The 27,883-nt window shown below is 44.1% G+C and overlaps 3 protein-coding genes and 1 pseudogene across 3 annotated transcripts; all 4 read left to right on the forward strand.

Annotated features, from left to right (window-relative positions):
* The first annotated feature begins 3,296 nt into the window (after positions 1-3,296).
* IQCF3 (IQ motif containing F3) lies at positions 3,297-4,924 on the forward strand. Its single transcript, XM_047751883.1, has 3 exons — positions 3,297-3,413; positions 3,574-3,618; positions 4,335-4,924. The coding sequence occupies exons 1-3, from the start codon at positions 3,297-3,299 to the stop codon at positions 4,731-4,733; spliced, it is 561 nt and encodes a 186-aa protein (XP_047607839.1). The 3' UTR covers positions 4,734-4,924.
* A 5,794-nt stretch (positions 4,925-10,718) lies between these two features.
* LOC125110562 (IQ domain-containing protein F5-like) lies at positions 10,719-11,964 on the forward strand. Its single transcript, XM_047751896.1, has 2 exons — positions 10,719-10,841; positions 11,195-11,964. The coding sequence occupies exons 1-2, from the start codon at positions 10,719-10,721 to the stop codon at positions 11,642-11,644; spliced, it is 573 nt and encodes a 190-aa protein (XP_047607852.1). The 3' UTR covers positions 11,645-11,964.
* Positions 11,965-14,431: 2,467 nt separating this feature from the next.
* LOC125110570 (40S ribosomal protein S7-like) lies at positions 14,432-14,993 on the forward strand (annotated as a pseudogene).
* A 1,451-nt stretch (positions 14,994-16,444) lies between these two features.
* IQCF2 (IQ motif containing F2) lies at positions 16,445-18,168 on the forward strand. Its single transcript, XM_047754459.1, has 3 exons — positions 16,445-16,462; positions 16,642-16,737; positions 17,785-18,168. The coding sequence occupies exons 1-3, from the start codon at positions 16,445-16,447 to the stop codon at positions 18,166-18,168; spliced, it is 498 nt and encodes a 165-aa protein (XP_047610415.1).
* Positions 18,169-27,883: the final 9,715 nt, after the last annotated feature.

The raw sequence follows: 27,883 nt of genomic DNA on the forward strand, positions 1-27,883 counted from the left end.
GACAGTTGTTTCTAAGGAGCAGGATTTGAATCATGATGAAGCCACAAACCTAAGACCTGGATAGAATCATGAACTCATAAGTAATACTTAATTATGAATTGTAACTACTCATTACATAAGTATTTACTGAAACAATAACATAACATCTAGGATAAAGAGAAGATCTTAAAGCTTCCAAAAAGGAAAAATAGGAGTTACCGTCGTGGCTCAGTGGTTAACAAATCCAACTAGGAACCATGAGGTTACGCATTTGATCCCTGGCCTCACTCAGTGGGTTAAGGATCTGGCTACAGCTCCAATTAGACCTTCTAGCCTGGGAACCTCCATATGCCATGGGAGTGTTCCTAGAAAAGGCAAAAAGACACACACACACACACACAAAAAAAAAAAAAAAAAAAAGGAAAAATAAGTCATATCCCATGGGCAAAAGAATCATAGCAGCATGACTTCTAGAAGACAGTATAACAAAGCCCCCAAAATTCTGAGTAAAATTATTTTCAATCTAGGATTCTGTACTACGCAAAACCATCCATCACATTTGAATGTAAAAAGGTTTGTTTTGTTTTTTTCCTTTTTACAGCCGAACCTGCGACATATGGAAACTCCCAGGCTAGGGGTCGAATCAGAGCTGCAGGCCTACACCACAGCCACAGCAATGCTGTATCTGACCTACAACTGCCACTTATACTGCAGCCTGCAGCAACACCGGATCCTTAACCCACTGAGTGAAGCCAGGGATCGAACCTGCATCCTCAAGGAGGATGAAAGACAAAGTCTGTGTCAAGATTGGAGCCCACCCTTAACCTGCATCCTTGGGTTCTTAACCTGCTGAACCACAACAGAAGCACCTTGAGTGTAGAATAAAGTCACTTTCTGGAGTTCCCGTCGTGGCTCAGTGGTTAACGAATCCGACTAGGAACCATGATTCCTGGCCTTGCTCAGTGGGTTAAGGATCCGGCATTGCCGGGAGCTGTGGTGTAGGTTGCAGACTTGGCTTGGATCCTGTGTTGCTGTGGCTCTGGTGTAGGCCAGCGGCTACAGCTCCAATTCGACCCCTAGCCTGGGAACCTCCATATGCCACGGGAGTGGCCCAAGAAATGGCAAAAAGACCAAAAAAAAAAAAAAAGAATAAAGTCACTTTCAGATTACAACTTAGGTACATACTTCTTTTTTTAGGAAACTAAGGGAGGATGTGCACTATCAAAATGAGGAACTTAGTCCCAGAAAGAGGGAGAAACGGTGTGCAGGATCATGTTCCTATTACTTGTCAAAGACCTCAGCGTAAAACATAAATAAAAATCTATCAGATTAGATGGGGAAGCACAGTTATAAAGGGGAAAATGAATGAACAGATATCTGTGCAATGTAAGACACCATGGGAAAAGTTAACAGGCAGATGATGCCTAGAAAAGGATATTTGGAACATTTCTGTCCAGCAGAGGATTATCTAAGGAAGTCATACAAGAGAGTGCTGGAAATCCAATAGAAAAATAGGCCAAGGACAGGACCAGGCAGTTACACAGAGATGCCAAATAGCCAAGATGCAATAATCATGCAAGGTAAAAGAGGTAGAGCAATACTACGACTCCATGGTGTTCCAAGGACTTTCCCTGCATGAGTCCTCACAGAAGCTCCATGATGGAAGAGCAGTGCCTTCTCTTCACTTTACCCTGAAGGAAACAGAAAGAAGGTGAAAGGCCAAGTTCACACAGGGTCTATGTCAAGATTGGAGCACCCTTAAGCCTACTCTGCTCAAGTCTCTAGTGAGAGAAATGCAAAGTAAAAACCACAAGGGGATAACACTTTACATCTTTCAGTTTGAGAAAAATTAGTATGTGATTTTCAGAGGTTAGACTGGGGCTGCTACAGTGGAGGCAGTTTGTCAGGATTTGGTGGTATAGAGGAGCCACCTGCTATGACTCAGCCAGCCATCCCCTATGCATCCCTGGAGAAGACCTCCCACAGCTGCTCCTCAAAGCAATTGACTGCTGCCAGGAATAATTGGAGGTCATTTAGAAATGAATTCAGAGGAGAAAGACAGGTTGTGCTGGGTCATGAGTACATACAGAGTCACCGTTATCAAATTAGAGATTTTTTTTGAAGGGGAGGGAGCTGCTCCTGCAACTTACAGAAGTTCCTAGGCCAGGGATCCAACCTGTGCCACTGTGGTGACAATGCTAGATACTTAACCTGCTGCACCACAAGGGAATTCCCAAATTACAGGTATTTTTAAATAGTTTAATAATAAGAGCTTCTGTGAAGCTGTGTGGGGAAAGGAAGGGAATCGAAGTGTTCACATGTCATGGTTTTCAGTAGTAGTTAGCATAACATAAACGCTCATGATCAGACCTAAATTGAAAATATCCTCATATTTGGTGGGAAGTTGATAGATAATGAGGAGGCCACGTCCGCGTTCCCACTGTGGTGCAGTGAATTGTAAAGCTGGCATTGCCACAATTGTGGCGTAGGTCACAGCTGCAGCTTGGATTCAATCCCTGGCCCAAGAACTTCCATATGCTGTGGGTGTAACCAAAAAAAAAAAAAAAAAAAAGCCATGTCAGTGTCAGCATATTCTTGAGATCTGGAGGGAGCTCCATGGAGAGTCTATAAAGAGAAAATGAACATCACTGGAAAATAGCAGTGGGGACAGCCAGGTGACAGCTGGATTTTGAAGTGAGCCTGGAGAACTAGATGACCATTGCCACTACCAGAGGAGTCTACAGTGGGGGGAAAGAGGACGCTATCTCCCAGATATTGACTCATGTTTGGTAAATTCCTCCAGCCAACTCTTTCATACATAGGATGAAAGGGCTTATTTTGTTATAAGGAGTATATATTGGCTTGCTAAGTGCAACCAAACAGCTACAGAAGGACAGGGTTTCAGCAGCTGGAAGGAGGGAGCAGAAGTTGGCTGAGGTACATCCATCTCGACCCTTCCTTGGCACCTTCTGCTCACCCTCACCTACTGATCTCTATTAAAGGAAACTTTCTCACCCACTGAAGAAGGGCCTATGGCAGAAAAAGCAGAAGGACATGGGGAACAGCTGGGCCCACACACCTCCCTCTGCACCCTGTGAGCTGCTGCACACAGTGGCTGAGAACAGGAGGGTCTTGTAGGAGAACCAGATCAGAGATCATCTTTGGGAAAAGACAGACTCTCGGGGCCTATGGTTCTACCAAAGACCCTGGTCCATCCCTGGCAGGAGGGAAGTGGGCAGATGTTTCCACTTTATCCAACAACTCTGAGCCTGGAGAAGGCAACATGATTCCTGGGTCATAGTTGCCCTTGTGACATCATGGCTATCTCCTCATCTACCATCCTTCCTGCCTCTGCCAGGGCCAATGGAGCAGCGACCAGAGGGGGATGTGAACACCTGACCACTGTCCCCAAAACCATGGGCAGTAAATGCTGTGTAAGACTTAGGCACTCCCTCCCCCGGGGGTGGGAAGTTGCCTCATGGCAGAGGGAAGCACCAGGTGACTTTAAGGGACCCAGGGAAAGACCAGGGGTTATGGAGACTTTGCACAGAGGCTGGTCCTCACTCGTGATTTCTCCCTGCATTCTTATTGCAGAAGTCTCAACCAGATGATGATGCTCCAGAGAGAGAGAGGCAGAAGGTACGTGGGAGCATGAGAGGAACACATCACTGGCCCTCCGACCCCATAATCCCTGGAAGTTAAGACTCCATCTCTGGTCTCACAGGAGTCAGTTCATGTTGCCTCCTGTCCTTGTAAATTCCCTCCCTGTTCTGGGTGAACTATGATAAGGATGGAGAGCGACAGTAGATAATCAAGAAATCAGGATGCCGACAGGCCAGGTGGAAAGTGGGACCCAGCACAGTGGGAACTGGGGAGCCAGAGAAGGTCCAGAAGGGTAGTAGTGTAGAAGTCAAAAGCAGTGAGGTGGGGAGTCCCCCAGGGGCTGTGACATGGTCCTAGGCATCCAGAGGCAGCATCACAGACTGGAATTTGGACTGAGATGCAAACTATATACACAGAGGTTCATCCTGAGGACCCTCTGGTGGCTCACACCCCTGTCAGGTCTTGTGGATCAGAAAGTGTTTCCAGTGATTCCATGAACCTGTGAAGACCACAGGGCAAGAGTATCCCCGTTTTATAGACAAAAACACTGTGACTCAGGGTGAGCAGATGTGTTCATGGCCACAGCAAGACAGAAGTAGAGCCAAAACCCCAAACAGGTCTCCTAGGTCCTCAGAACCACCAAGGGAAAGGCTGACCTTTAAGAGAGAAGATCAGAGGTCCTTTGTGGCAGACATCAGAGCTGTGGTTTATGGTGACAGATTCACTGGGAGTCCTCTGCTTTGCTTGGTTAGTTGCTTCTTGCAAAACAACGCCAAAGAGCAAGAATGAAGGCAGCTGGGAAGATCCAGGCCTGGTGGCGTGGCACCTTGGTGCGTAGGACCCTGTTGGCTGCTGCCCTCAGGGCCTGGATGATTCAATACTGGTGGAGAACAGTCACATGGAGGCAGTTGGATAAGCGACGGCAGAACTCATTGAAGATCTATGTAATCCAGGAGCAGGCAGCAGTCAAGCTCCAGTCGTGGGTTCGCATGTGGCAGTGCCTTCAACGTTACTGCCAAGTATGCAATGCTATCTGCATACTTCAAGCTCCAAAGAGCTGCTTCACCTTCCAGACCAGTGATGTTTCACCGGCCCAATATGGAGGCACTTACAACCAGCCAGAGTTCCATATTGAAATCCTATCAGTCTAAGAGTGCTATAGGGTGGAGAACTGGCTCCACCACCCCAATAAATGTCTGACCAGGTTTTGTGCGTTTCAGTGACTTCCACGCGATGGGAACCAAGGATTCAGGTCTCCCCCTTCTCTTCTACTGGGGGAAACATTTCAATATAGGTACCTCTAGATTTTCCACTGTGGCACAATGGAATCAGCAGCATCTCGGTAGTGCTGAGACACAGGTTTGATCCTCAGCCCGGCAATGTGGTTTAAAGATTTCTGCAGCTGTGGCTTAGGTTGCAACTGCGGCTCAGATCTGACCCCTGGCTCAGGAACTCCTTATGCCATGGGGTGGCCAAAAAAGAAAAAAAAGTACATATAGGTACCTCTCCCTCCTACCCCCATTCCTACCTCTCAGTGCCTATGGCTCCCATTCTGGACCCACAGAGGCCATATGCCAGTGACTCTGTCCAAATCAGAAGCTGCTGCCTGAGGCTGTCCCCATATATGCAGAGCCAGTTGTCCCATTCTACAGCCCTGGCACCGGTCTTCTAAACTTGCAACTGGGAGGTGCTGGGCTTTATATTCCTGAAGACTCTGAGTACCTCCTCTTAGGAAAGTGAGGCCATGCTACACCTCTCTCAGCCTGCCATCAGGAACCAGCTGGAGTTGTGCCCATTGGCTTTCTATTTGGCAAGCCTCAAACAGAAGTCAGGCACTTGGCTGGCTCTCCAGGGAGCAGAGCATCCCAGAGAAAGCACAGAAGGCTGGCCTTAGTGATGACTGGATACAAGGTTTTGCAAGCTTCATGCTAACTTGGATGCTATTTTCTTTGGGAAATAGTAGATAACATAATCTTAAGGAACCTCAGGTCTGCTTCCATCCTCCCTCCTCAGGGCCAGCTTCTCCAGGGTGGTGAACACAAATAGGGCTCCCAGTTACATCCTCTACCCTATGTATGATGTGATTCTTAATGACTTCAACATTGACTGGATGATGGCCCCAAGCTGCTAGTCTCTCATCTCCAGTGATTTTGACTTCCATCCTAGCTTAGTCATCCACTCCCATGATTGCACTGTAGACCACTGCTTCTGAAGCTGTCTGTGGGGAGGGACCATTTTTTTTTTTAATGTCCAATCCATCACAGACCAATTATTTTATAAAACAAAATAAATGGAAAAAGCATGCAAAATATAAGGCTTGTTTTTAATTATTAGAACATACATAAAATTACTATTTCAATTTGCTTTAAACATTTGTAAATGCTTGCTCTAAATATCTGTACTTATCTTAGTGGTACCAAATGCTCACCACATGTGGTGGCATTGCCCTAGCACTTGTGTTATTAAACTTAAGTTCTGGAGTTCCCGTCATGGCGTGGTGGTTAATGAATCCGACTAGGAACCATGAGGTTGTGGGTTCGGTCCCTGCCCTTGCTCAGTGGGTTAACAATCCAGCGTTGCCGTGAGCTCTGGTGTAAGTTGCAGACCCGGCTCGGATCCAGCGTTGCTGTGGCTCTGGTGTAGGCCAGTGGCTGGCTGCAGCTCTGATTCAACCCCTAGCCTGGGAACCTCCATATGCCGTGAGAGCGGCCCAAGAAATAGCAAAAAAATAAAAATAAAAATAAAATAAAATAAAAAATAATAAACTTAAGTTCATCTGCTCATCATTTAAAAATCCAATACTGAGGAGTTCCCTTGTGGCACAGGGGATTAAGGAGCCAGTGTTTTCACTTCAGTGGCTCAGGACATTTTGTGGGGGGGCGTAGCCAAAAAAAAAAAAAAGAAGAATCCAATACTGAGAGACAGATGCTGGGTAAAAGGAAAGATAGCTTTATTGAGGAAGTTTGCAGTCCTGGGGAGAAGGTGGTCTTATGTCCCCAAACCCAAACGCCATTCTTTGGGTTCTGTTTGAAGACAAAATAGGGGAAAGAGGAAGGGGCTATGTGCTGAGAAGAACGTTATAGGGTATGTGATCATTTACAGTCTTTTGATTGGTTGGTGGTGAGAAGCTGGGAGTCAACATCATCAACACTTTGGTTCCTACCAGTCTGGGGTCTATATGCTTATGGGCAGAATACAGTTAATTTCTTCCACCTGGTGGGTGTTTCAGTAAAACATCTCAAAGGATATGGCTCAGAATATTATCTATAGCCCTTGAGGAGGAAGTAAATGTCCCTGACTTTGTTTAATGGCTAAACCATTGTTATTTTGTCTTGTTTGCATTTGTTTTTGCATTTTTTATCCCCGCATTTTCTGATTAAATTTATTCTCCAGCTAATGTTTTTTTTTTTTTTTACAAGAGGCAGGCAGAGGGCATGGAGGCGAGAGGTCTGTCCCAGGAAGGCCCCATAGGTCCTATTCGTTGACATCTGTCATCACTCAAAACTGATCACAGCAATGATATTAATGTCAATCACCCCAATCTCTGTCTTCTGCCTTCTATCCTTTAGAGCAGAGGTCAGAAAACTATGGCCTGCAGTTTAGTGATTGTTACAGAGACTGTACAGACATCAAACCTAAGATACTATCTGGCCCTTTACGGAAAAAGTTTGTCAACCCCTGTCTTAGAGCCATTGCTTCTTAGGCATTAATCTAAATGTTGCTTCACATTATTCACAACAGCCAAGACATGGAAACAACCTAAATGTCCATCGACAGATGATTGGATTAAGAAGATGTAGTATATATACACAATGGAATACCATTCAGCCATAAAAAAGAACAAAATAATGCCATTTGCAGCAACATGGATGGAACTAGAAACTCTCATACTAAGTGAAGTAAGTCAGGTAGAGAAAGACAAATACCATATGATATCACTTATATCTGGAATCTAATAAATCGCACAAATGAACCTGTCCACAGAAAAGAAACAAACTTATGGACTTGGAGAACAGACTTGTGGTTGTCAAGGGGGAGGGGGAGGGAGTGGGATGGACTGGGAGTTTGGGGTTAGTAGATGCAAACTATTGCCTTTGGAATGGATAAGCAATGGGATCCTGCTGTGTAGCACCGGGAACTATGTCTGGTCACTTGTGATGGAGCATGATAATGTGAGAAAAAAGAATGTATACATGCATGTGTGATTGGGTCACCTTGCTGTGCAGCAGAAAATTGACAGAACACTGTAAATCAGCTACAATGGAAAAAATAAAAATTACTATTAAAAAAATATTGCTTCGGTCCTAAGGACTTCAGGGAAATTGACCTTACCAATATATATATTTTTTCTTTTTTGGCGACCTTATAGCATATGGAGTTCCTAGGCCAGAGATCAGATCCGAGCTGCAGTTGCTACCTAAGCTGCAGCTGCAACCTAAGCTGTAGCTGCAACCTAAGCTGCAGCTGCAGGAACGCCAGATCCTTAACCCATTGTGTCAGGCCAGGGATCAAACCTATGTCCCAGTGCTCCCCAACATCACCAATCCCATTGTGCCACAATGGGAATTTCTTGATCTTACCAATATCTTATTACCCATCGTGCTGTCACCCCTTGTCCCCAGCTTAGATTCCACTGTCTGTTGAGCATTCTCTTACAGTTTTACCACCATTTGCCCTCTCTCTCTCCACCTTTGGATGAACACAACACTTCACATCTTGGACCAGAGGAGCTGAACTTCCCTGAAGAAAAACAAATCACCATATTGCATGGTTTAGGTGTATATTCAGGACAACAGGTGGATAAACTTCTCAAGATATTTCTCTGTTATTTTGCTTCTTGACCTGAAGATTTCACATTCCTTCCTCTCTTTTCAAATGGGCAGTTCCTTCTCATTTCCTCTTAACTTCAAATGATGATGTTACCACGCAGTTAACTGAGGAAATGGCAGCAGACTGGACCCCCGTCTCCCTATCATCTTGGCCTTCATCTCAGCATCATTTGCATACCTTTGGCCTTCCTTGGTTGAAATGAATTGTCTTTGCCCCATCTGAGGCCACACCCTCCACTTTGCTCTTCTGGAGCTTTTTCTTTTACTCACTCTCACTTCTTGCCTTTGCAATAGCATCATCCTGTAATTTCATTTCTTTCTCTAAATCAGTATCTACCTTTTCATCAAATCATTCCCATTGACATACAAAGTGTCCCCAAAATTAAATAGTCCATCCTTGACTATCTCCTATTCCAGTTTTTACAAATCTCCTCATAGCAAATACGTTGTCACTGTCTCCCCTTCCAGATCTCTCATTCTGTCCTAAACGCAACTCCAGCTGAGCTTCCCTTACCCCCAACTCTGCAGAAATGATACTCATCAAGGGGATTCAATGAGAGAGATTGTTGGCAAAAATGACCAAAATTACTTCCCTTGACCATTGACCCAATCTATTTAATTCAAATTCCTCCCTGAATATTCCCTTTTACTTACCTCCATTCCTTCCCTCCCACATCAGTCCATCAGGAAGTTGCCTTTGGCTTCATCTGTGCAACACAGCAATATCTACAATGTAGCAGAGTATGAAGACTGCATGGAAATGTAAAATGGGGTAACTACTGTGGAAGAATTTGGTGGTCTCAGAAAGTTAACTATAGAACTACAGGAGTACTTCTAGATATATACCCAAGAGAATTGAGAACATACGTTCAAACAAAAACTTTATAAAAAATTTCATAGTTGGATAGTAGCCAAAAATTTGGAAACAACCCAAATAGATGAATGGCTAAATGAATTGGCTAAGTGAATTGTAGTACATACATACCATGGTATACTGCTCAGCAATAAAAAGATATGAACTACTGATGTATACAACTCGTACAGATCTTAAGAAAGAGTACAGACCTGAGAGTGATGGAACCACTACCTCCCAAGTATGGGAAATTTAAGGGATCACAGACCTTAGGGGATTTGAACAAGCTATTTCCAAGTCATGGGCATTCGATGTTGTATAAGAAAGAACCAGTCTGCCCAAAGTTGCAGGTAGGGAAGGTGGGTTTCCATAGTTATTTAAAGATGCTAGTGGAGTTCCTGTTGTGGTGCAGTGGAAATGAATCTGATTAAGAACCATAAGGTTGCAGGCTTGATCCCTGGCCTTGCTCAGTGGGTTAAGGATCTGGCATTGCCGTGAGCTGTGGTGTAGGTCACAGATGTGGCTCGGATCTGGCATTACTGTGGCTGTGGCATAGGGCAGCAGCAACAGCTCTGATTAGACCCCTAGCCTGGGAACCTCCATATGCCATGGGTGCAGCCCTAAAAGGACAAAAGACAAAAATAAATAAATAAATAAATAAGACGCTAGTCCTATATCTTGGTTCTCTGGGCACAGCAGGAGGTAGAACATGTGTTAGACTTGGCACAGAGTTTACAGAGATAAACCTACCCAACTTTCCCCTCTAAACTCTGATTACAGAAGTTTATTGACGCACTGCCAGAGAAAGATGGAAATATATGTTACATCTTCGGCCAAAGGTAGGTCAATGGAGACCCTAAGAGTTGAGGGGACCCTAACCTGCAACATGTCCAATCACAGTCACATGGGAGTGATGGCTTGTCTTCTCTGTGGCCCATGGCATGGGATGGTCAGGGATTTTTGTCATCCAAAGCGGGATACATCTGTGAGTGAAAGGTAGTGCTATGAAAATTAATGCTTAGGAACAACAATCATAAACTAAGAATGTCCCAGGCCAACCAGGATGAGTGGTTGTCCTATCCACAGCTGGAACGAATAGGAATGGACTCATCTTTGGTTGTCCTGTTGTCCTAGTTCCTTCGTGGTCTGAAAAGGTGGGTGTGAGTGAGACATGGAGACGTGGTTGTAGGGAGAAGGAACTCTGACAAGTGGGAATCAAAGCATGCCACTGGTTTGAGGAGTGGGTGGTGAGGGCTGTTTTGGGGATGCATAGTCAAGTACAGGGAAACCCAAGTCTGGAATTGTGTGCGAAGTGTGTGTGTGTGTGTGTGTTTCCGTGAGTGCATGTGTGTGGGTGTTAACTGAAGTTCAAGGTGTGAGGAGCCAAACAGGTGAGAGTGAGGAATACCGGAGAAAGACTCCAAACTGTGTAGAGAAGGCACACTTCTAACACTATGACGTGCTGGAGGGAGCCAGCAGGTGGTGCATTGGAGCTGGAGTCAAGCATGAAAAGAGGGCAAAGCCTGAGCCTTCTTCAGCCTGCGGGCGAGGTCTGCAGGGAGGGCTGTGCATCCCAGGTAGGTGGTCAGGCCCAAGTGGAACATTGTAATCCTCTGACCCACAGATCGTGATGTTCTTGTTCTAGACTGGCCACCCAGGTCCAAGTAACCAGGTGACAGCTAGGGCAGGTGCACCTCATGTCACAGATGAGGATCCTGAGACTCGGAGGTCAACGTGATGTGTCTGCTCATGAAGAGTGGTAGAGACCCCTCGTCTGGTCTTTTTGCTCTAGCCTGTGGCCTGCCCAGTGCTGAGGAAGTTCTGAGAAAGGGGCCATTGTTGACAAAGGGTCAGGACCCCTTTCCTGACTCACGCCAGGGCTGAGAAGGGTTGCGAATGTTTCCTGAGTGACCCTTCTTTTTCCTTGCAGCCCCCACCCCCAGTGAAAAAGCCACCCCCTGACAATCACTTGAAAGCAGTAAAGATCCAGGCCTGGTGGCGGGGCACCTTGGTTCGTAGGACGCTGCTGCATGCTGCACTAAGAGCGAGTATCATTCAGTACTGGTGGAAGCAGAAGCTGGCAGAGCTGCTGGAGAAGAGACGGCGGGCTGCACTGGAGTGTTATGCCCGGCAAAACTGGGCAGCAGTCAGACTCCAGTCTTGGGTCCGCATGTGGCGTGTCCACCTTCGTTACTGCCGTTTGCTTAATGCTGCCCGCATCATCCAGGTCTACTGGCGCTGGCATAATTGCCATACCCGTGGCTTTTTCAGGGGCAGCTATGAAATCACAGCAAGCCAGCTAAGACTTGAGCTTGAGATCTTTCTGGGGTCACAGGTCTGTCGGATTACAGACTGCATCCCCTTCCCAATAAAGAATTGACCAGGTCGACTCCAACACTGAGTCATGACAGGCACTCCAACACTCTGTCAGACAAGCTCCACGAGGTCCTTGTCTCGGCAAAAGGTCAAGGTATATGGTGGCAGATATTGGGCTTCTCACAGGTCAGCTCTGTGGGAGCGGCAGGAGTTGTCTGCAGTCCCATGTGGAGGAGGATTTTAGGAGCCAGGTGCTAGATCAGCAGAGTCTGTGCTTGATTAGTAATGTCTGCCGTGGGGAGGCGAGATGGCATTGCAGGGCCACCGAGTCAGCCAGCACCAGGGAAACTGCTTTATAGCGAGGTCTGTGTTTATGGTGCCCCCCGCCCCTTATAGCCGCACAGCGTGGAGCCCTGTGCCATCTGGTGCTCTTAGTCGTTCAGTGGCTTCTCATTCAATTTAGAACCATTCCCAAGCCCTCCCTCCGGGGTCTACATAAGCCTGCACGGTCTGGCCTTGGCCATCTCACCCTGTCAGGGTCCTCCCTGGCAGCTCTGCTAATATCAAATAGACCAGCAGCCTCCCATCTCAGCTCTCTGCCCTTGCTGCCTCCTCTCCTTGGATTGTCTTCTTGCAAGTAGAGCTCTCGCTCCATTCAGGTTTGTCTCTGCTCTCTGTTCCTTCCAAGGAGGCCTTCTTTGGTTTGACCACCCAAATGAAACAGCTTTTCCCGCCGCCCCCTTCTGTGTGCTCTGGCTCCTGGCTCTGCTTTCCAGCTTCAGTCCTCATCCCCGTAGTGGTTATCTTACCCCCTTTTCTGTTTTCTGTTCCCCCAGGAGAGGTGAGCTTCAGGAGAGGAGGGACTCTGGGTTCAGTGCTGTGTTCCCAGGACCTAGAACAGCGGGTTCTCGCTCCCTCTCGGTATGCTTTTGTCTGTACATTTTTATTGTCTGTATGTTGTGACATTTTGACATCATTTTTAAAAACCCCTTGCTGGCTCGGGTAGACTCCCCCTCCCGGTGCTGGCCAAGTCTTTGAGATGGCAAAGCACTCAGCCTGGAGCCGGCCTTTGATGTGCAAACTAACCAATCCAGAGCCTTACCTGCTCTCTCAGGCCTGTACACCCCAGAGGGCAGTATTCCTGGGCCTCACTCATCCCAGAACTGGGCATCTGGGGGACAGCCCTATAATTTAGAGCCCGCCCAAGTTACTCAAACTAGCCAATGCTAAACTGCCTTGCCTTTCCCATTCCAAGAAAGACCATGGCAAAACTTCTTTTCTCACCCCTGTCTTCTGCCACTTGCCCAAATCTGATGCTTCCCTTGTGACCCTGTGTGACATGAGGAGATCTGGAGATCACACTCTGCCACACGGTATCAGCAGCATCTTGGAGTGCTGGGACATGGGTTCAATCCCCATACTGGCACAGTAGGTTAGGGATCTGGCATTCCACAGCTGTGGCTTAGTTCGCAGCTATGGCTTGGATCTGATCCCTGGCCTGGGAGCTCCATGTGCCACGGGGTGGTCAGGGGGCGGGGCGGGTTGGGGGGAATGACGCGACCTCTTCTCTAGGATCTGTAAGTATGATAAACCTTGTTTACTGTGCCCTCTCCTATTCTCTTGTGGCTGTCCCTGGACATCACATAAAGTGACATAAAATATGTATATACAGGGCTTATAATAGAAGTTAAATTCACATAACCATTTTAGATTAATCACGTAATATTTTTGGGTTGTGCCCACAACATACAGAAGTTCCCAGTCCTGGGATCGAACCTGCCCCATAGCAGCAACCTGAGCCAGATCCCTAACCTACTGAGTCACCACAGAACTCCTCATCATGTAATATTAACTATTAACATGAGTAATAATTCAGTGTCATTTAGTGCATTCACAATTATGTAGTTTTTTTGTTTTGTTTTTTGTTTTTTTCAAGGCTGTACCCGTGGCATATGGAGGTTCTCAGGCTAGGGGTCAAATCAGAGCTACAGCCACTGGCCTATGCTACAGCCACAGCAATGCCAGATCTGAGCTGTGTCTGCGACCTACACCACAGCTCATAGCAAAACCGTATCCTTAACCCACTGAGCAAGGCCAGGGATCGAACCTGCATTGTCACGGATGCTAGTCAAGATTCGTTTTCACTGAGCCATGATGGAAACTCCAAGATTGAGTTATAAAATATTTTTATCGTCCCAAACAAAAACTTCATACCCATAAAGCAATCACTTCCCAGTATCTGCTTCTCCAGCCACTGGCTGCATTGTCTCAATAGATTTATCTAGTTTGGGTTTTTATGTAAATGGAATCATGCAATATTTTGTGTCTGGTTTCTTTCACTTAACATGATGTTTTCAAGTCTCATCCACATTGTAGCATGCCTCAGTACTTCATTACTTTTTATAGTGTATTTCCTTTGTCCAAATAATTCACACTTTATTTATCTGCTCATCAACTGATAGACATTTAAATTGTTTGCACCTTTTGGCAATTGAGAATAATGCCAATATGAGTAGCAGCTACACGCTTTTACATTTCCACTAGCAATGTACAGAGTTCAAACATTTCTGTGTCCTTGCTAATACTGTTATATTCCATTTGTGAAAATTCTAGCCGTCATAGTGGGTGTGAAGTGGTATCTCATGGTTTGTTTTGCATTTCTCTAATGATGAAGGGTATTGGGCAACTTTATGTGCCTTTTGGTCATTTGTATATCTCTCTGGAGAAAAGTCTACTCAAGTTTTGAAAAAAATGTCAATTGGATTGTGGTTGTCTTTTTGATATTTCTATAAATATTTAGGTAATGAATTAATACGCAATTCTATCCAGGCCCTGTATTTGTGGCTTTACTATGGTTCGAATCTTCCCTCCTGCGTTTGAGTCCAGCATCTCCCAGGCCCTCCTGGAGCTGGAGAGGAACTTAGACCTCAAGGCCCAGCTACAGGAGCTGAACAATACAGCCACCAAGAAAACTGAAGTTGATGGTAGTCAGAAAGCTATTATAATCTTTGTTCCCATGCCTCAACTGAAATCTTTCTAGAAAATCAAGGTCTGGCTAGTGCGTGAGTTGGAGAAGAAGTTCAGTGGGAAGCACGCTGTCTTTATCACTCAGAAGAGAATTCTGCCTAAGCCAACTTGGAAAAGTCATACAAAAGAAATAATAATAACAAGCAAAAGCCTCCCAGGAGCCTCACTCTGACTGCCATGCATGATATGATCCCAGAGAATTTGGTTTCCCCAAGTGAGACTGAGCACGAGAATTCGTGTTCAACTAGATGGCAGCTGTCTCCTAGAGGTTCATGTGGATAAAGCATCAGAACAATGTGGAACACAAGGTTGAAATATTTTCTGGAGTCTATAAGAAGCTCACAGGCAAGGATGTTAATTTTGAATTCCCAGAGTTTCAGTTGTAAACAAAAATGACTAAATATTATTCACAACCCCACCCCCCAAAAAAGAATTACAAGGGTTTCAGGAGTTCTGTGCCAGGGTCTGGGGGCAAAGACCAATATATATCCCCTATTCTCTCACAAGTCAATAGTATCTTGGTGAAAGAAATAATCAAAGGTGAAGGGGATATGTCAAAGAACACAGAAGCCTGCCTGAAGGTCTCCCAGTGGCCAAATTGAGGTCAGTTTGAGCACCAAAATTATTCTGATGACAGCAGATTATAACCTTTGAATTAAATAGGAACCCATCAGTTCACACTGACATAAATTAGTAAATGAAAAATTAATGAGAAGAGAAATGTCTTCCTTACAATAGAAAGCAACTAATACATGTAGAAAAAATAATGGTATTAGAAATTCAGTGGTTAGAAACAATCATAGTAATGAATAACTCAGGCAAGAAACATCAAGAAATGCTAATCTGAAGGTGTGGACAAGCTGGTAGAGCAGGAAGACCCTGAGCTTAACTCCTCCCAACAGTCACACTAAAATCACAACTATTTTCAAAGCAACCATCTATGAGGATGACCTAAAGACTAGCAAAAAAGATAACCTAAAGAAAGAACCACAATGAGATAGGTGGGAGGAGTGGAGACACAGCACAGTCAAGACCCACACCCCAGGGTGATGACTCACAGACAAAAGGATGATAAGAATTGAGAGGTTCTCCCCAAGGAGTGAGGGGTCTGAGCTCGACATTGGGCTCCTCAGCCTGGGGATCCTGCACTGGGATGGCGAGCCCCCAGAATTTCTGGCTTTGAAGGCCAGTGGGGCTTATGTGGGGGAGGGGAAAGCTGGAGGGCCATAGGAAACAGTGACTGTTCTTCAAAGGTTCACAAAAACCTCACATGCTCTGAGACCCAGCACAGAGGCAATAATTTGAAGGTAACTCGGAAAATATTGCGTTTTAAATTTACCTTCCACCCCTCATTTTTGTTTTCTACTTAATTAATGTTAAATTTTTATTTTTATCTTTATTTTACTGCTTTCTAGATTCCTGCAGGGCACTGAGGTTCTGAAACCTGAGTTAAAGGAAGACAGGAAGTGTTTAGTCCACCGAGACCATAGAGAGCTGTACAGAGATACACTGCTGTGGTCACCTCCCACCCTCCCGTGTGACTGATAGTGAGAAAGAATGGGGATGGGCCTCGCCGGAGGAGAGCCTTGGTACGGAATGGCACTCAAGTGCTCTGTCTTCCCACTCTGAGCTCTGGTACCTCTCTGAGAGAAGGGGAGGAAGCAGGTGGTACACGTTCCCATGAAGCTTGTTTCTGAGGAAGACTCAACTTATGTGGCAGATATCCAATCCTCATGTCATAAAGCAATTGTTAACTCATAGTTCCCCCCTCATATTACTCATGCCAGACCTTGGGAAGTAGAGAAATCAAGGCTAAAAAACCATCTAGAGACAAGCCATGGGGATTCGATTTTGTGTAAGAGATGTGACCAGTTCTACTAGGCAGGCTCAGGGTGGGGTGAATCACCCTGGATTCCACAGGTTTGGGGAAAAGAGGGGAAGCCAGCTGAGGCAGTGGGTTTCTTTGTGCAAAGCTATAGAGAGAAACAGCAGTCTTAGCTCATCCATTCATTTCCGGTCTTATTCTGATGACAGACAGAAGGCAATGTAATTTTAATTGTAATTGAGGACACCGAAGAAATAACTGCCTTGAAGAAGAAGAAGAAGGAGAAGCAGAAGCGGGAAAAAAAGGTAGGTTAAATCTCCATATAGTTAACAGATATCCAGAACACCTATGTCTGTGTCGTGAGGGTGTGGGACGGTGCCTCTTATGGATCCAGAGTTTAAATGATCAGGAATCAACTCAATATTGGCTCATTTTTCCTCCAGTACCTTCTCAGCACGGGCCCCCTGGGTCTGGGTTTATTGACTGTGACATGAAGAATGAATAGAGAGAATGAAAACCCTCAAGAAATACATGAGCTGGGGGATGAGAATGTGAGGACTGAAGTTAGAAAATAGAATCTAGGTGTTCCCGTTGTGGCGCAGTGGTTAACGAATCTGACTAGGAACCATGAGGTTGCAGGTTCTATCCCTGGCCTTGCTCAGTGGGTTACCGATCCAGCATTGCCGTGAGCTGTGGTGTAGGTTGCAGACACGGCTTGGATCCCGAGTTGCTGTGGCTCTGGCGTAGGCCGGTGGCTACAGCTCCGATTAGACCCCTAGCCTGGGAACCTCCATATGCTGCCGAAGCGGCCCAAGAAATAGCAAAAAGACAAAAAAAAAAGAAAAAGAAAAAGAAAATAGAATCTAGTTTAGTATGGAAAGCTTGGAAGTAGAATATGTGATGAGGATGTTAAAAACCCACGGCCACATTGAAATACCCTGTAGGGGCAGGAAGAAATCAGCCAATGGGACTTGAATTAGCAGAGAATACCAAGCAAAAGAGTTATGAAGCCAAACCTCCCAAATACAGTAAGTGCTGAAGAGGTAGAGTGTGACTCGCAAAGTCCCTCTCATTCCTCAGACACCCTGTTAATTACTAGTGGCTTTCCCCCTGATCCATGCACCTATGAGATAGTCAAGAGGAGGGTGCTGTGACTCTGAGTATCAGGTGATGTGTCCATGTTGGCAGGGACGGACTCACCACCCAGGACTTCTGCCTCTTAGTCAGTGTCCTAACTCCCCCAAAGTCTTCAAAAAAGGGCTGACTGTTAGGAGAATCCAGGCCATTTCCAGGAATATCTGAGAAGTTGGTGGCAGGAAGTTTCCTGAGTGGTCTCTCTTATCTCTGCCTAGGAAAATTTAGAAAAAAGAATAAAAGCAGCCAAGAAGATCCAGGCCTGGTGGCGTGGCACCCTGGTACGCCGGACTTTGTTGCATGCAGCCCTCAGGGCCTGGATCATTCAGTGCTGGTGGAGACTGACCCTCCAAAGGCTGCTGCAGAAGAAGCGGAGGGAAGCCCTGATCTCCTACGCACACACAGAGAGGGCACTGGTCAAGCTCCAGTCATTGGTCCGTATGTGGCGAGTCCACTGGCGATACTGCCAGGTGCTCAACGCCATCTACATCATCCAGTGCCACTGGCAATGCCACAACTGCCAGACCTGTGCCCTCCTCCGAGGCCACTGTGTAGTCACAGCCACTCACCTGCAGTTTCACATTGAGATCATTAACCCCTAAGGGATGGCATGGAGGGGCACTATGTTTCCTGTCCCCAGTAAAGGTCTAACCGGATCAGGTATGTCTCATGATCTCCCCTCAGTGAATGGAAATTTTGGGACTGAAGTCATCCTGCTTCATCTTCTCCCTGGGAAAGAACTTCAGTGAGGTTTTTCCCCTTGTGTCTATGTTCCCCGTTCTGGACTGACAATGCCACATGCTATTAAGTTGTCAAAACAGAAATTGAGATCCTAGTCTACCCTGATATATAACAGAGCCAGAAGTCCCAGTTCCCATCCCCAACCCCATTCCTTTCTCCTCACTGGGGATCTGAGAGACAGGTGAGCTGCATCTTCCTGAAGACTCTGGGTACCTCTGCACATGAGAACGAGCTCAGGCGCTTCTCTGTCTGCCTGTGGCTAGGGATTGACTGGGGCCTCAGATGCCTCAGACAAGGTATCTTTGGCAATTACCTCATGTAAAGGCCAACATGTGGCTGACTCTCCTGGGAGCAGTGCAGTGCAGCCCCAGGTGAAAGACAGGGGCTGGCCTTAGTGATAGTGTGACTGAGATGTTGATGAGCAGGTGATGACTCTGGGGACATGGCACTTCAACTCCATCTCCACAAGTCTTTTACTAGAACTCCTCTCCCTGAGGGCTGTGCAGCAAACAGGCTCCCTCCAACATTACCCCACCCCTACTCTTGTCTCCATTCTCACACCCATGGTTGTACTAAAGCAGTGCTGCTTTACGGAAATTTCTGTGATGATGGAAATGTTCTGCATCAGTGCCATCCAGTGTGATAGCCACTAGCCGCACATGGTTGTAGAGCACTTGAAATGTGCCTGCTGCAACTAAAGAATTGAATTTTAGGAGTTCCTGCTGTAGATCCCTATTGTGGCTCAGATTCAGCGCCTGGGCTGGAAACTTTCATATGCTGTAGGTGCAGCTATTAAATTTTTTTTGAATTTTTAAATTTATTTAATTTAAATTAATTTAGGTTTAAATAGCCACATATAGCTAGTGGCTATTCCATTGAATAGTGTGGCTCTAGACCTCACCATTACCAGTAATTGTACTATTGCCCAATTTGCTTTTTCTAGAGTTCCATTCTCTTTTTACTTTACTCTCGCCTTCCAGTTCACCTTTCAAATATCCCTAATAGAATATTTCTTTAATGTGATAAGGTCTTCCAATCTTTTGACCCTACCAACTTTTTACAGCCATCATCCATGACAAGCCCCTATATCTTTCCTTACCTGGTTCAGATTCTATACTTAATTATTGTAATCTCTCCCCTGCATAACTGGACTTCCCTTGGCTCTCTCTCTGCAAATGTGTTTGGGATGAACTCTATCATCTGCTGCTCTGTGCCTGCAGAAGAGTGAGCATAGCTAGAGAAAAACAACCACAATGCATGGTCTCAGTTCCTATTCATGACTGCAGACGTGACTCCACTGGTCAAGTTTTCCAATAAATTTCTCTAGTGTGTTTGCATTTCTTTTTTCTTTTTTGGTTCCCCGTGGCATATGGTGTTCCCGGGCCAGCGACTGAACCTGCATCCTGGTACTACAGAGATGCCGCTAATCCTGTTGCACCATAGCAGGAACTCCTGCATTTCTTTTTCCTGAGTTGAATAATTCATACCATCCCTTCTTCAAATGTCCAATAACACTTCTTTTGACCTACATAATGTTGATGTATATCACCATTAACTGAAGAAATGGGAGCCGACTGGATCTCTGTCTCCCTACCACCCTATTCTCCATCCCAGCTCCACCTGGACCACACTTGTTACCTTCCCTCAGCTGAAATTAATGAAGTCTTTGATCTGATCAAAGGATAATGCCCCCTCCACTATCCTGCTGCCATCTCAAGGTATTTGATCCTGCATCTTTAACCCCACTATCCAAATTATCAATTTTTTTTCAGTGTAAATGTAACTTTTTTAGGCTTTTAAAATTTTTTTGTTTTTTAAATTATAGTTGATTTACAATGTTGGGCCAATTTCTATACATCAAAGTGACCCAGTCATACATACATAGACATTTTTTCTTCGTATCATCCCACATCATGTTCAGTCCCAAGAGACTGGACACAGTTACCTCTGCTGTACAGTAGGACCTCATTGCCCATCCACTCTAAATGTAATAGTTTCCGTCTACTAACCCCAAACTCCCAGTCCCTCCCATTCCCTCCCCACTCCCCCTTGGCAACCACAAGTCTGTTCTCTATGTCTGAGTCTGTTTCTGTTCTGTAGATAGGTTCTTTATTCCATATTATAGATTCCACATATAAATGATATCATATTGTATTTGACTTTCTCTTTCTGACTCACTTCACTCAGTATGAGAATCTCTAGTTGCATCCATGTTGCTGCAAATGGCATTTTTTTATGGCTGGGTAGTATTCCATTGTATATATGTACCACACCTTCCTAATCTAGTCATCTATCAATGGACATTTCAATTGTTTCCACGTCTTGGCTATTGTGAATAGTGCATACAAGTGCATGTATCTTTTTTTTTTTTTTTGGTCATTTTGCCTTTTGAGGGCCACTCCTGCGGCATATGGAGGTTCCCAGGCTAGGGGTCGAACCGGAGCTGTAGCCACCAGCCTATGCCAGAGCCACAGCAACACAGGATCTGAGCCGCGTCTGTGACCTACACCACAGCTCACGGCAACACCGGATCCTTAACCCACTGAGCAAGGCCAGGGATCGAACCCGCAACCTCATGGTTCCTAGTCGGATTTGTCAACCACTGAGCCATGACAGGAACTCCGCATGTATCTTTTTAAATTGCAATTTTGTCCAGATATGTGCCCAGGAGTGGGATTGCTAGATCATACGGTAGTTCTATATTCAGTTTTCTGAGATACCTCCATACTGTTTTCCATAGTGGTTGTACCAATTTACATTCGCACCACCAGTGTAGAAGGGTTCACTTTTGTCCACGTCCTCTCCAGCATTTGTTATTTGTAGACTTACTAATCATAACAATTGTGACTGATGTTCAGTAGTACCTCATTGTAGTTTTGATTTTGCATTTCTCTAGTAATTAGTGATGTTGAATATTTTTTCAATGTGCCTGCTGGACATCCCTATATTTTCATATACGTTCATTTAGGTCTTCCGCCCATCTTTCACTTGGGTTGTTTGGCTTTTTTGTTGTTGAATTGTATGAGTTTGTATATTTTGGAGATTAAGCCCTTTTCAGTTGCATCATTTGAAACTATTTTCTCCCATTCCATAGGTTTTATTTTCTTTTTTTTATGGTTTTCTTTACTGTGCAAAAGCTTGTAAGTTTGATTAGGTCCCATTAGTTTATTTTTGTTTTTACTGCTATTGCTTTGAGAGACTGATCTAAAAAAAAAATTGTGTGGTTGATGTCAGAGAATGTTTTGCCTATGTTCTCTTCTAGGAGTTTTATGGTATCATGTATTATGTTTAAGTCTTTAAGCCATTTTGAGCTTATTTTTGTGCATAGCATGGGGGTATGTTCTAATTTCATTGCTTTACATGCAGCTGTGCAGTTTTTCCAGCACCACTTGCTGAAGAGACTCTTTTTCCCATTTTGTATTTTTGCCTCCTTTGTCAAAGATTGATTAACCATGGTGTCTCAGTTTATTTCTGGGCACTCTATTCTGTTCCATTGGTCTGTATGTCTGTTTTGACACTGTACCACACTGTCTTGATTATTGTAGCTTTGTAATATTGTCTAAAGTCTGGGAGGGTTATGCTTCCTGCTTTGTTTTTTCCCTCAGAATTCCTTGGCAAGTCTGGGTCTTTTATGGTTCCATATAAATTTTTGTATTATTTGTTCTAGTTCTGTGAAAAATGTCAAAATAGGTAATTTAATAGGGATTGAATTAAATCTGTAGATTGCTTTGGGTTGTATGACCATTTTAACAATATTAATTCTTCCAATCCAGGAGCATGGGATATCTTTCCATTTCTTTGAATCCTCTTTAATTTCCTTGATTGATGTTTTATAGTTCTCAGCAGGTAAGTCATTCACCTCCTTGGTCAGGTTTGTCCCTAGGTTTTTAATTTTGGGGGGTGTGATTTTAAAAGATATTATTCTTACTATTTATTTGCTTTTTAGGGCCATACCCGTATCATATGAAAGTTCCCAGGTTAGGGGTCGAATTGGAGCTGCAGCTGCTGGCCTATGCCATAGCCACAGCAAAACAGGATCCAAGCTGCATTTGCAACCCACACCACAGCTCACAGCAATGCCAAATCCTTTAAAAGGTATTATTTTTATATTCCCTTTCTAATAATTCCCTGCTAGTATACAGAAATGCAAGTGATTTTTGAATGTTAATCTTGTATCCTGCTACTTGGCTGAATTTGTTGATCAGTTCAAGTAGTTTTTGTGTGGAGTCCTTAGGGTTTTCTATATATAGTATCATGTCATATGCATAGAGTAACAATTTTACCTCTTCTCTTCCAATTTGGATAATTCTTTTGTTTGTCTGATTGCTGTGGCTAGGACTTCCAATACTACGTTGAATAAAAGTGGTGAGAGTGGGCAGCCTTGTCCTATTCCAGATTTTTTAGTAGGAAGGCTTTCAGCTTTTCTTTGTTGAGTACTATATTGCCTGTGAGTTTGTCGTAAGTGGCTTTTATTATGTTGAGATATGTTCCATACATACCCACCTTGGTAAGAGTTTTATCATGAATGGATGTTGGATTTGTCAAATGCTTTTTCTGCATTTATTGAGATGATTTTTTTTAACTTTTCTTTTGTTAATGTGGTGCATTACATTGATTGATTTGCTTATGTTGAACCATCCCTGTGAACTTGGAATGAATCTCACTTGGTTGTCTTATATGATCTTTTTTATATGTTGTTGGATTTGGTTGGATAAACTTGTTTAGAATGCATATGGAGTTCCCAGGCTAGGGATCAGATCCAATCCACAGTTGCAACATACTTGGAGCATACTCTAATCATGCAACCAGACCCTTCACCTACTGTGCTGGGCCAGAGATCGAATCTGTGTCCCCGCATTCCAGAGACAATCCCATTGTGCCACAGCCAAAACTCCAAAAAACGCAATCTTTTTTTTTTTTTTGTCTTTTTGTTGTTGTTATTGCTATTTCTTGGGCCGCTCCCGTGGCATATGGAGGTTCCCAGGCTAGGGGTTGAATTGGAGCTGTAGCCACCGGCCTACGCCAGAGCCACAGCAACGCAGGATCTGAGCCGTGTCTGCAACCTACACCACAGCTCACGGCAACGCCGGATCGTTAACCCACTGAGCAAGGGCAGGGACCAAACCCGAAACCTCATGGTTCCTAGTCAGATTCGTTAACCACTGCGCCACGACGGGAACTCCGCAATCTTAATTTCTTTTCCAGCTCTCTGTTTCTCCTCATAGTAAAACATGCTGTCACTGTTTCCACTTCTGTTCGTATTATTTTCTCTTTAACTCATTCCCATTAGCCCACTATTCTTCTCACTCCACTTAAGACTGCCCTGGAGTTCCCGTCGTGGCGCAGTGGTTAACGAATCCGACTAGGAACCAAGAGGTTGCAGGTTCTATCCCTGCCCTTGCTCAGTGGGTTAACGATCCAGCGTTGCTGTGAGCTGTGGTGTAGGTTGCAGACGCGGCTCGGATCCTGCGTTGCTGTGGCTCTGGTGTAGGCCGGTGGCTACAGCTCCGATTTGACCCCTAGCCTGGGAACCTCCATATGCCGCGGGAGCGGCCCAAAGAAATAGCAAAAAGACAAAAAAAAAAAAAAAAAAAGGACTGCCCTGATCAACATCATCAGTATTCCAACTGGCCAAATCCAATGGTTGTTTCTCTGTTCTTACCTTAAGCAGCCTCTGTACATCAGATTACATAATTAGCTACTCCTTTCTTATAGAAATACATATTTTTAAAGACAAATAACAAAAATCATACTACTTAATCTATAAATACTTTTACATCTTTAATAGATGGGACCTTTGTAAAAATATAACCTCAATATTATATACTTAAACATTGACAATAATTCTTTAATACTATGGAGTATATATGTGCCTAATAACTGAGCTTCAAGATACCTAAAGCAGAATTCCCCTATGCTCGTTTGTGGTCACCCACTACTCTACCACCAGATCCCAGAAATCACTGATCTGTACTCTATGCCTATTTTCCCTTTTCCAGAACACCATATAAAAGGAATAATGGTAGCCTTTTAAGTCTGGGTGGATTCTTTCATTTAGCATAATGTATCTGAGACTTCTCTGTGGTGTTGTGGGTATCCATTTGTTTTCATTGCTGAGTGGTATTCCATTGTATGGATATTACCAGGAGTTTTTACCAATTGAAGCATCTTGGAGTTGTTTCTAGTTTGGAGTGGTTACAAATTAATTTGTTATGTATATTTATGTAGTTTTTTGTGTGAACCTAAGTTTTGCCCTTTACTTGGTTAAAAACCTAAGAGTGGAAGCTTCCAATTCTGGCACAAGATGGTGTCAACTTACTTTCCCCTTCTCCTCCCCTTTTGCCTTCATTGCCTGTGCTTTTGATGTCATATACAGAAAAAAAAAAAAAAATCACTGCCAAGACCAATGTCAAGCAGTTTTTCCCTGGTTTCTCCTAGGAGTTTTTTGGTTTCATCTTACACTTAAGTCTTTGATCCACTCTGAGTTGATTTTTATATACAGTGTAAGAAAAGAATCCAGCAGAGCCTCCTTGCCTTCCTGCTTGCATCTCTCACAAGCATCCTATCTTAGTAAATCTATTTCTTGCCTATAAAAAGAAAAAAAGAAAAGAATCCAGTTTCATTCTTTTGCATGTGGATATCCAGTTTTCCCACCATTTATTGAAGATCATCCTTTACTAATTGAATGTTCTTGGCTCCCTTTTCAAATGTTACTTCACCATACATAGGTGTATGTGTTTATTACTGGGCTCTCCATTCTGTCCCAATGGTCTATGTGTTTTTATGCCAGTACCATAATGTTATGACTATTATAGTTTTGTAATATAATTTGAAATCATAAGATGTGATGCCTCCAGCTTTGTTCTTTTTCCTCAAGAATACTTTAGCTACTCAGGGTCTTTTATGGCTAGATATAAATTTTAGGATTTTTTAATCTATTTCTGTGAAAAATGCCATTGGAATTATGATAAGGATTGCACTGAATCTATAGATTGCTTTGGGTGGTAAGGATATTTTAACAATATTAACTCTTATGAATCCTGAACATGGAATATCTTTTCATTTATTTGTATTTTCTTCCATTTCTTTACTTTTCAATGTATAGATCTTTCACCTCCTTGGTTAAATTTATTCCTAAGTATTTTATTGTTTATTTTTTCAAGGCCACACCTGCTGCATATGGAAGTCCCCAGGCTAGGAGTCAAATCGGAGCTGCAGCTACTGGCCTACGCCATAGCCACAGCAACACGGGACTTGAGCTGTGTCTGTGTCTGTGACCTACACTGAAGCTTGCAGCAACACCAGATCCTTAACCCACCAAGCGAGGCCAGGGATCAAACCCTCATCCTCATGAATACTAGTCAGGTTCATTAACTGCTGAGTCATGAAGGGAACTCCCAGGTTATTTTTAGTATATAGAAATGCAACTGATTTTTTTTAGTGTTGGGTATCCTGCAAATTTACTGAATTGGTTTATTAGTTCAAACAATTTATTTGCAGAGTATTTAGGGTCTATTTGAAGGCATAACTTCCAGGAGCTTAGGCAGTAAATTGTGGTTAATTTTGGTCAATTTCAGCTCTTAGCACAGTACTGGCTATCCATCTCTGATACCTTAGCCTCCAGCACTATAGCAGGCAGCTATAAATGCATTCTGGAGAAATTTATGCACAGCTTACAGAATCCAAGGTTAGCAATAAATAATTTGTCCTTCAAATATCAGGGATCTGTGCTTGGATTGCTGATGGCTGCTTGTGACCATGGAGGTGCAGAAACAGAGGCAGGGGCCATTGTTGCATTCCCAACCACAATTGTTGCAATACCTTTCTGCTCCAGCTGTGACTTCTAGGGGATTTAAAGAGATGAAACCTTTTCTTCCTCCTCCCCTTTTCTCTTTTTCACTTTTTGGGAGCCAGACACTTAAGGACCAGGACACTCAAAAGCAACCACTTATAGGCGTTCCCTAGTGACTCAGCAGATTAAGGATCTGGCATCATCTGTGCTATGCCTCGGGTCACTGCTGTGGCATGGATTCAATCCCTGGCCACTTCCACAAGGAATTTCTGCATGCTGCAAAGCAACCACATATTTAGGGGAATTAAAAAAAGTCATCGTGGGAGTTCCCATCATGGCTCAGGAGCAATGAACCCGACAAGGATCCATGAGGAAGCATGTTCAATCCTGGCCTCACTCAGTGGGTTAGGAGTCTGGTATTGGCGTGAGCTGTAGCATAGGTCGCAGATGCAGTTTGGATCCTATGTTGCTGTAGCTGTGGTGTAGGGTGTGGCTGTGCAGCAAATGTGGCCCTAAAAAGCAAAAAAAAAAAAAAAAAGTCATGTGTACATCCTGGGGAACAGGCTCAGGAAAGACTAGAGAAGACCTTAAGTTTATGTCTTATACTGATCCCCAGCACAAAGATACTCTACAACAAACCATCACCAACAACAAAAACAATAAAATTAGGGAAAGGGTGAAAACCTGTTCTCTAAAATAACCACATTATAAGATTCAAATATCCTGTTTTCAACAACAACAAAATTACAAGGCATACAAAGAAAGGGGAAGATATGGCCCATTCAAAGGAAAAGAGTAAATCAATAGAAGCTGTACCTGTGAAAGACAAGACTTAGTATAAAAAGACTCTATGAGTTCCCATTGTGACTCAGCAGAAATGAACCCGACTAGTCTCCATGAGTGTGCAGATTCAATCCCTGACTTCAGTGGGTTAAGGATCTGGCGATGCCATGAGCTGCCACAGACACAGCTCAGATCCTAAGTTGCTATGGCTGTGGTATAGGCCAGGAACTGCAGCTCCGATTTGACCCCTACCCTGGGAACTTCCATATGCTGCAGGTGCAGCCTTAAAAAAAAAAGAGAAAGAGAGAGAGAGACACTAAAACAACTGAATCTTGAAGACTTTATGCCAAGTGAAATAAGCCGGTCACAAAAGGACAAATATTGTATGATTCAATTCATAAAAAGCATTTGGAGTAATAGAATTCAGAGAGACATAAAGTAGAATAGTGGTTGCCAGAGGCTGGGGAAGGGGAGAATGAAGAAGTATTGTTCAATGAGTACAGAGTTTCAGTTTTCCAAGATAAAATTCTGGAGATGGATGGTGGTGATAGTTGCACAGCAATGTGAATATCATTGTTACTAAAGCTGTTTACTCAAAAATGGTTAAAAGGGTACATTTTGTGTTATGTATATTTACCACAGTTTTTAATAGTATTTTTTAAAGACTCGGGGAAAAAGCAAAAGATGACATAGGCCTCCATGTTGCACAACTATCCGGGGGCATAATTTACACAGACTCCACTGTGAAGGAGTCTCCCTGAAGTTGGCAGTCTTGGCAATCCTACAACCTCAACTTTCCTGCCCATAGCAGACATCGCTATTCGATCAGAGGCCCTGCTCATCCGGCACTAGACTCAGAACCCTCCACTCTGTGCCCCAGGCAACCCCTGCCACTTCTTTAGGGCAGATTTATGAGATGCCAGGTATTTACCATCATTAGCTCAGTGACCTTGAAGTATGTCTGATAAAGAGATCAGGGGACACAGATATAGCAGACCTGG

This window comes from Phacochoerus africanus, chromosome 1 (assembly GCF_016906955.1).
Source record: "Phacochoerus africanus isolate WHEZ1 chromosome 1, ROS_Pafr_v1, whole genome shotgun sequence".
Taxonomy (NCBI): domain Eukaryota; kingdom Metazoa; phylum Chordata; class Mammalia; order Artiodactyla; family Suidae; genus Phacochoerus; species Phacochoerus africanus.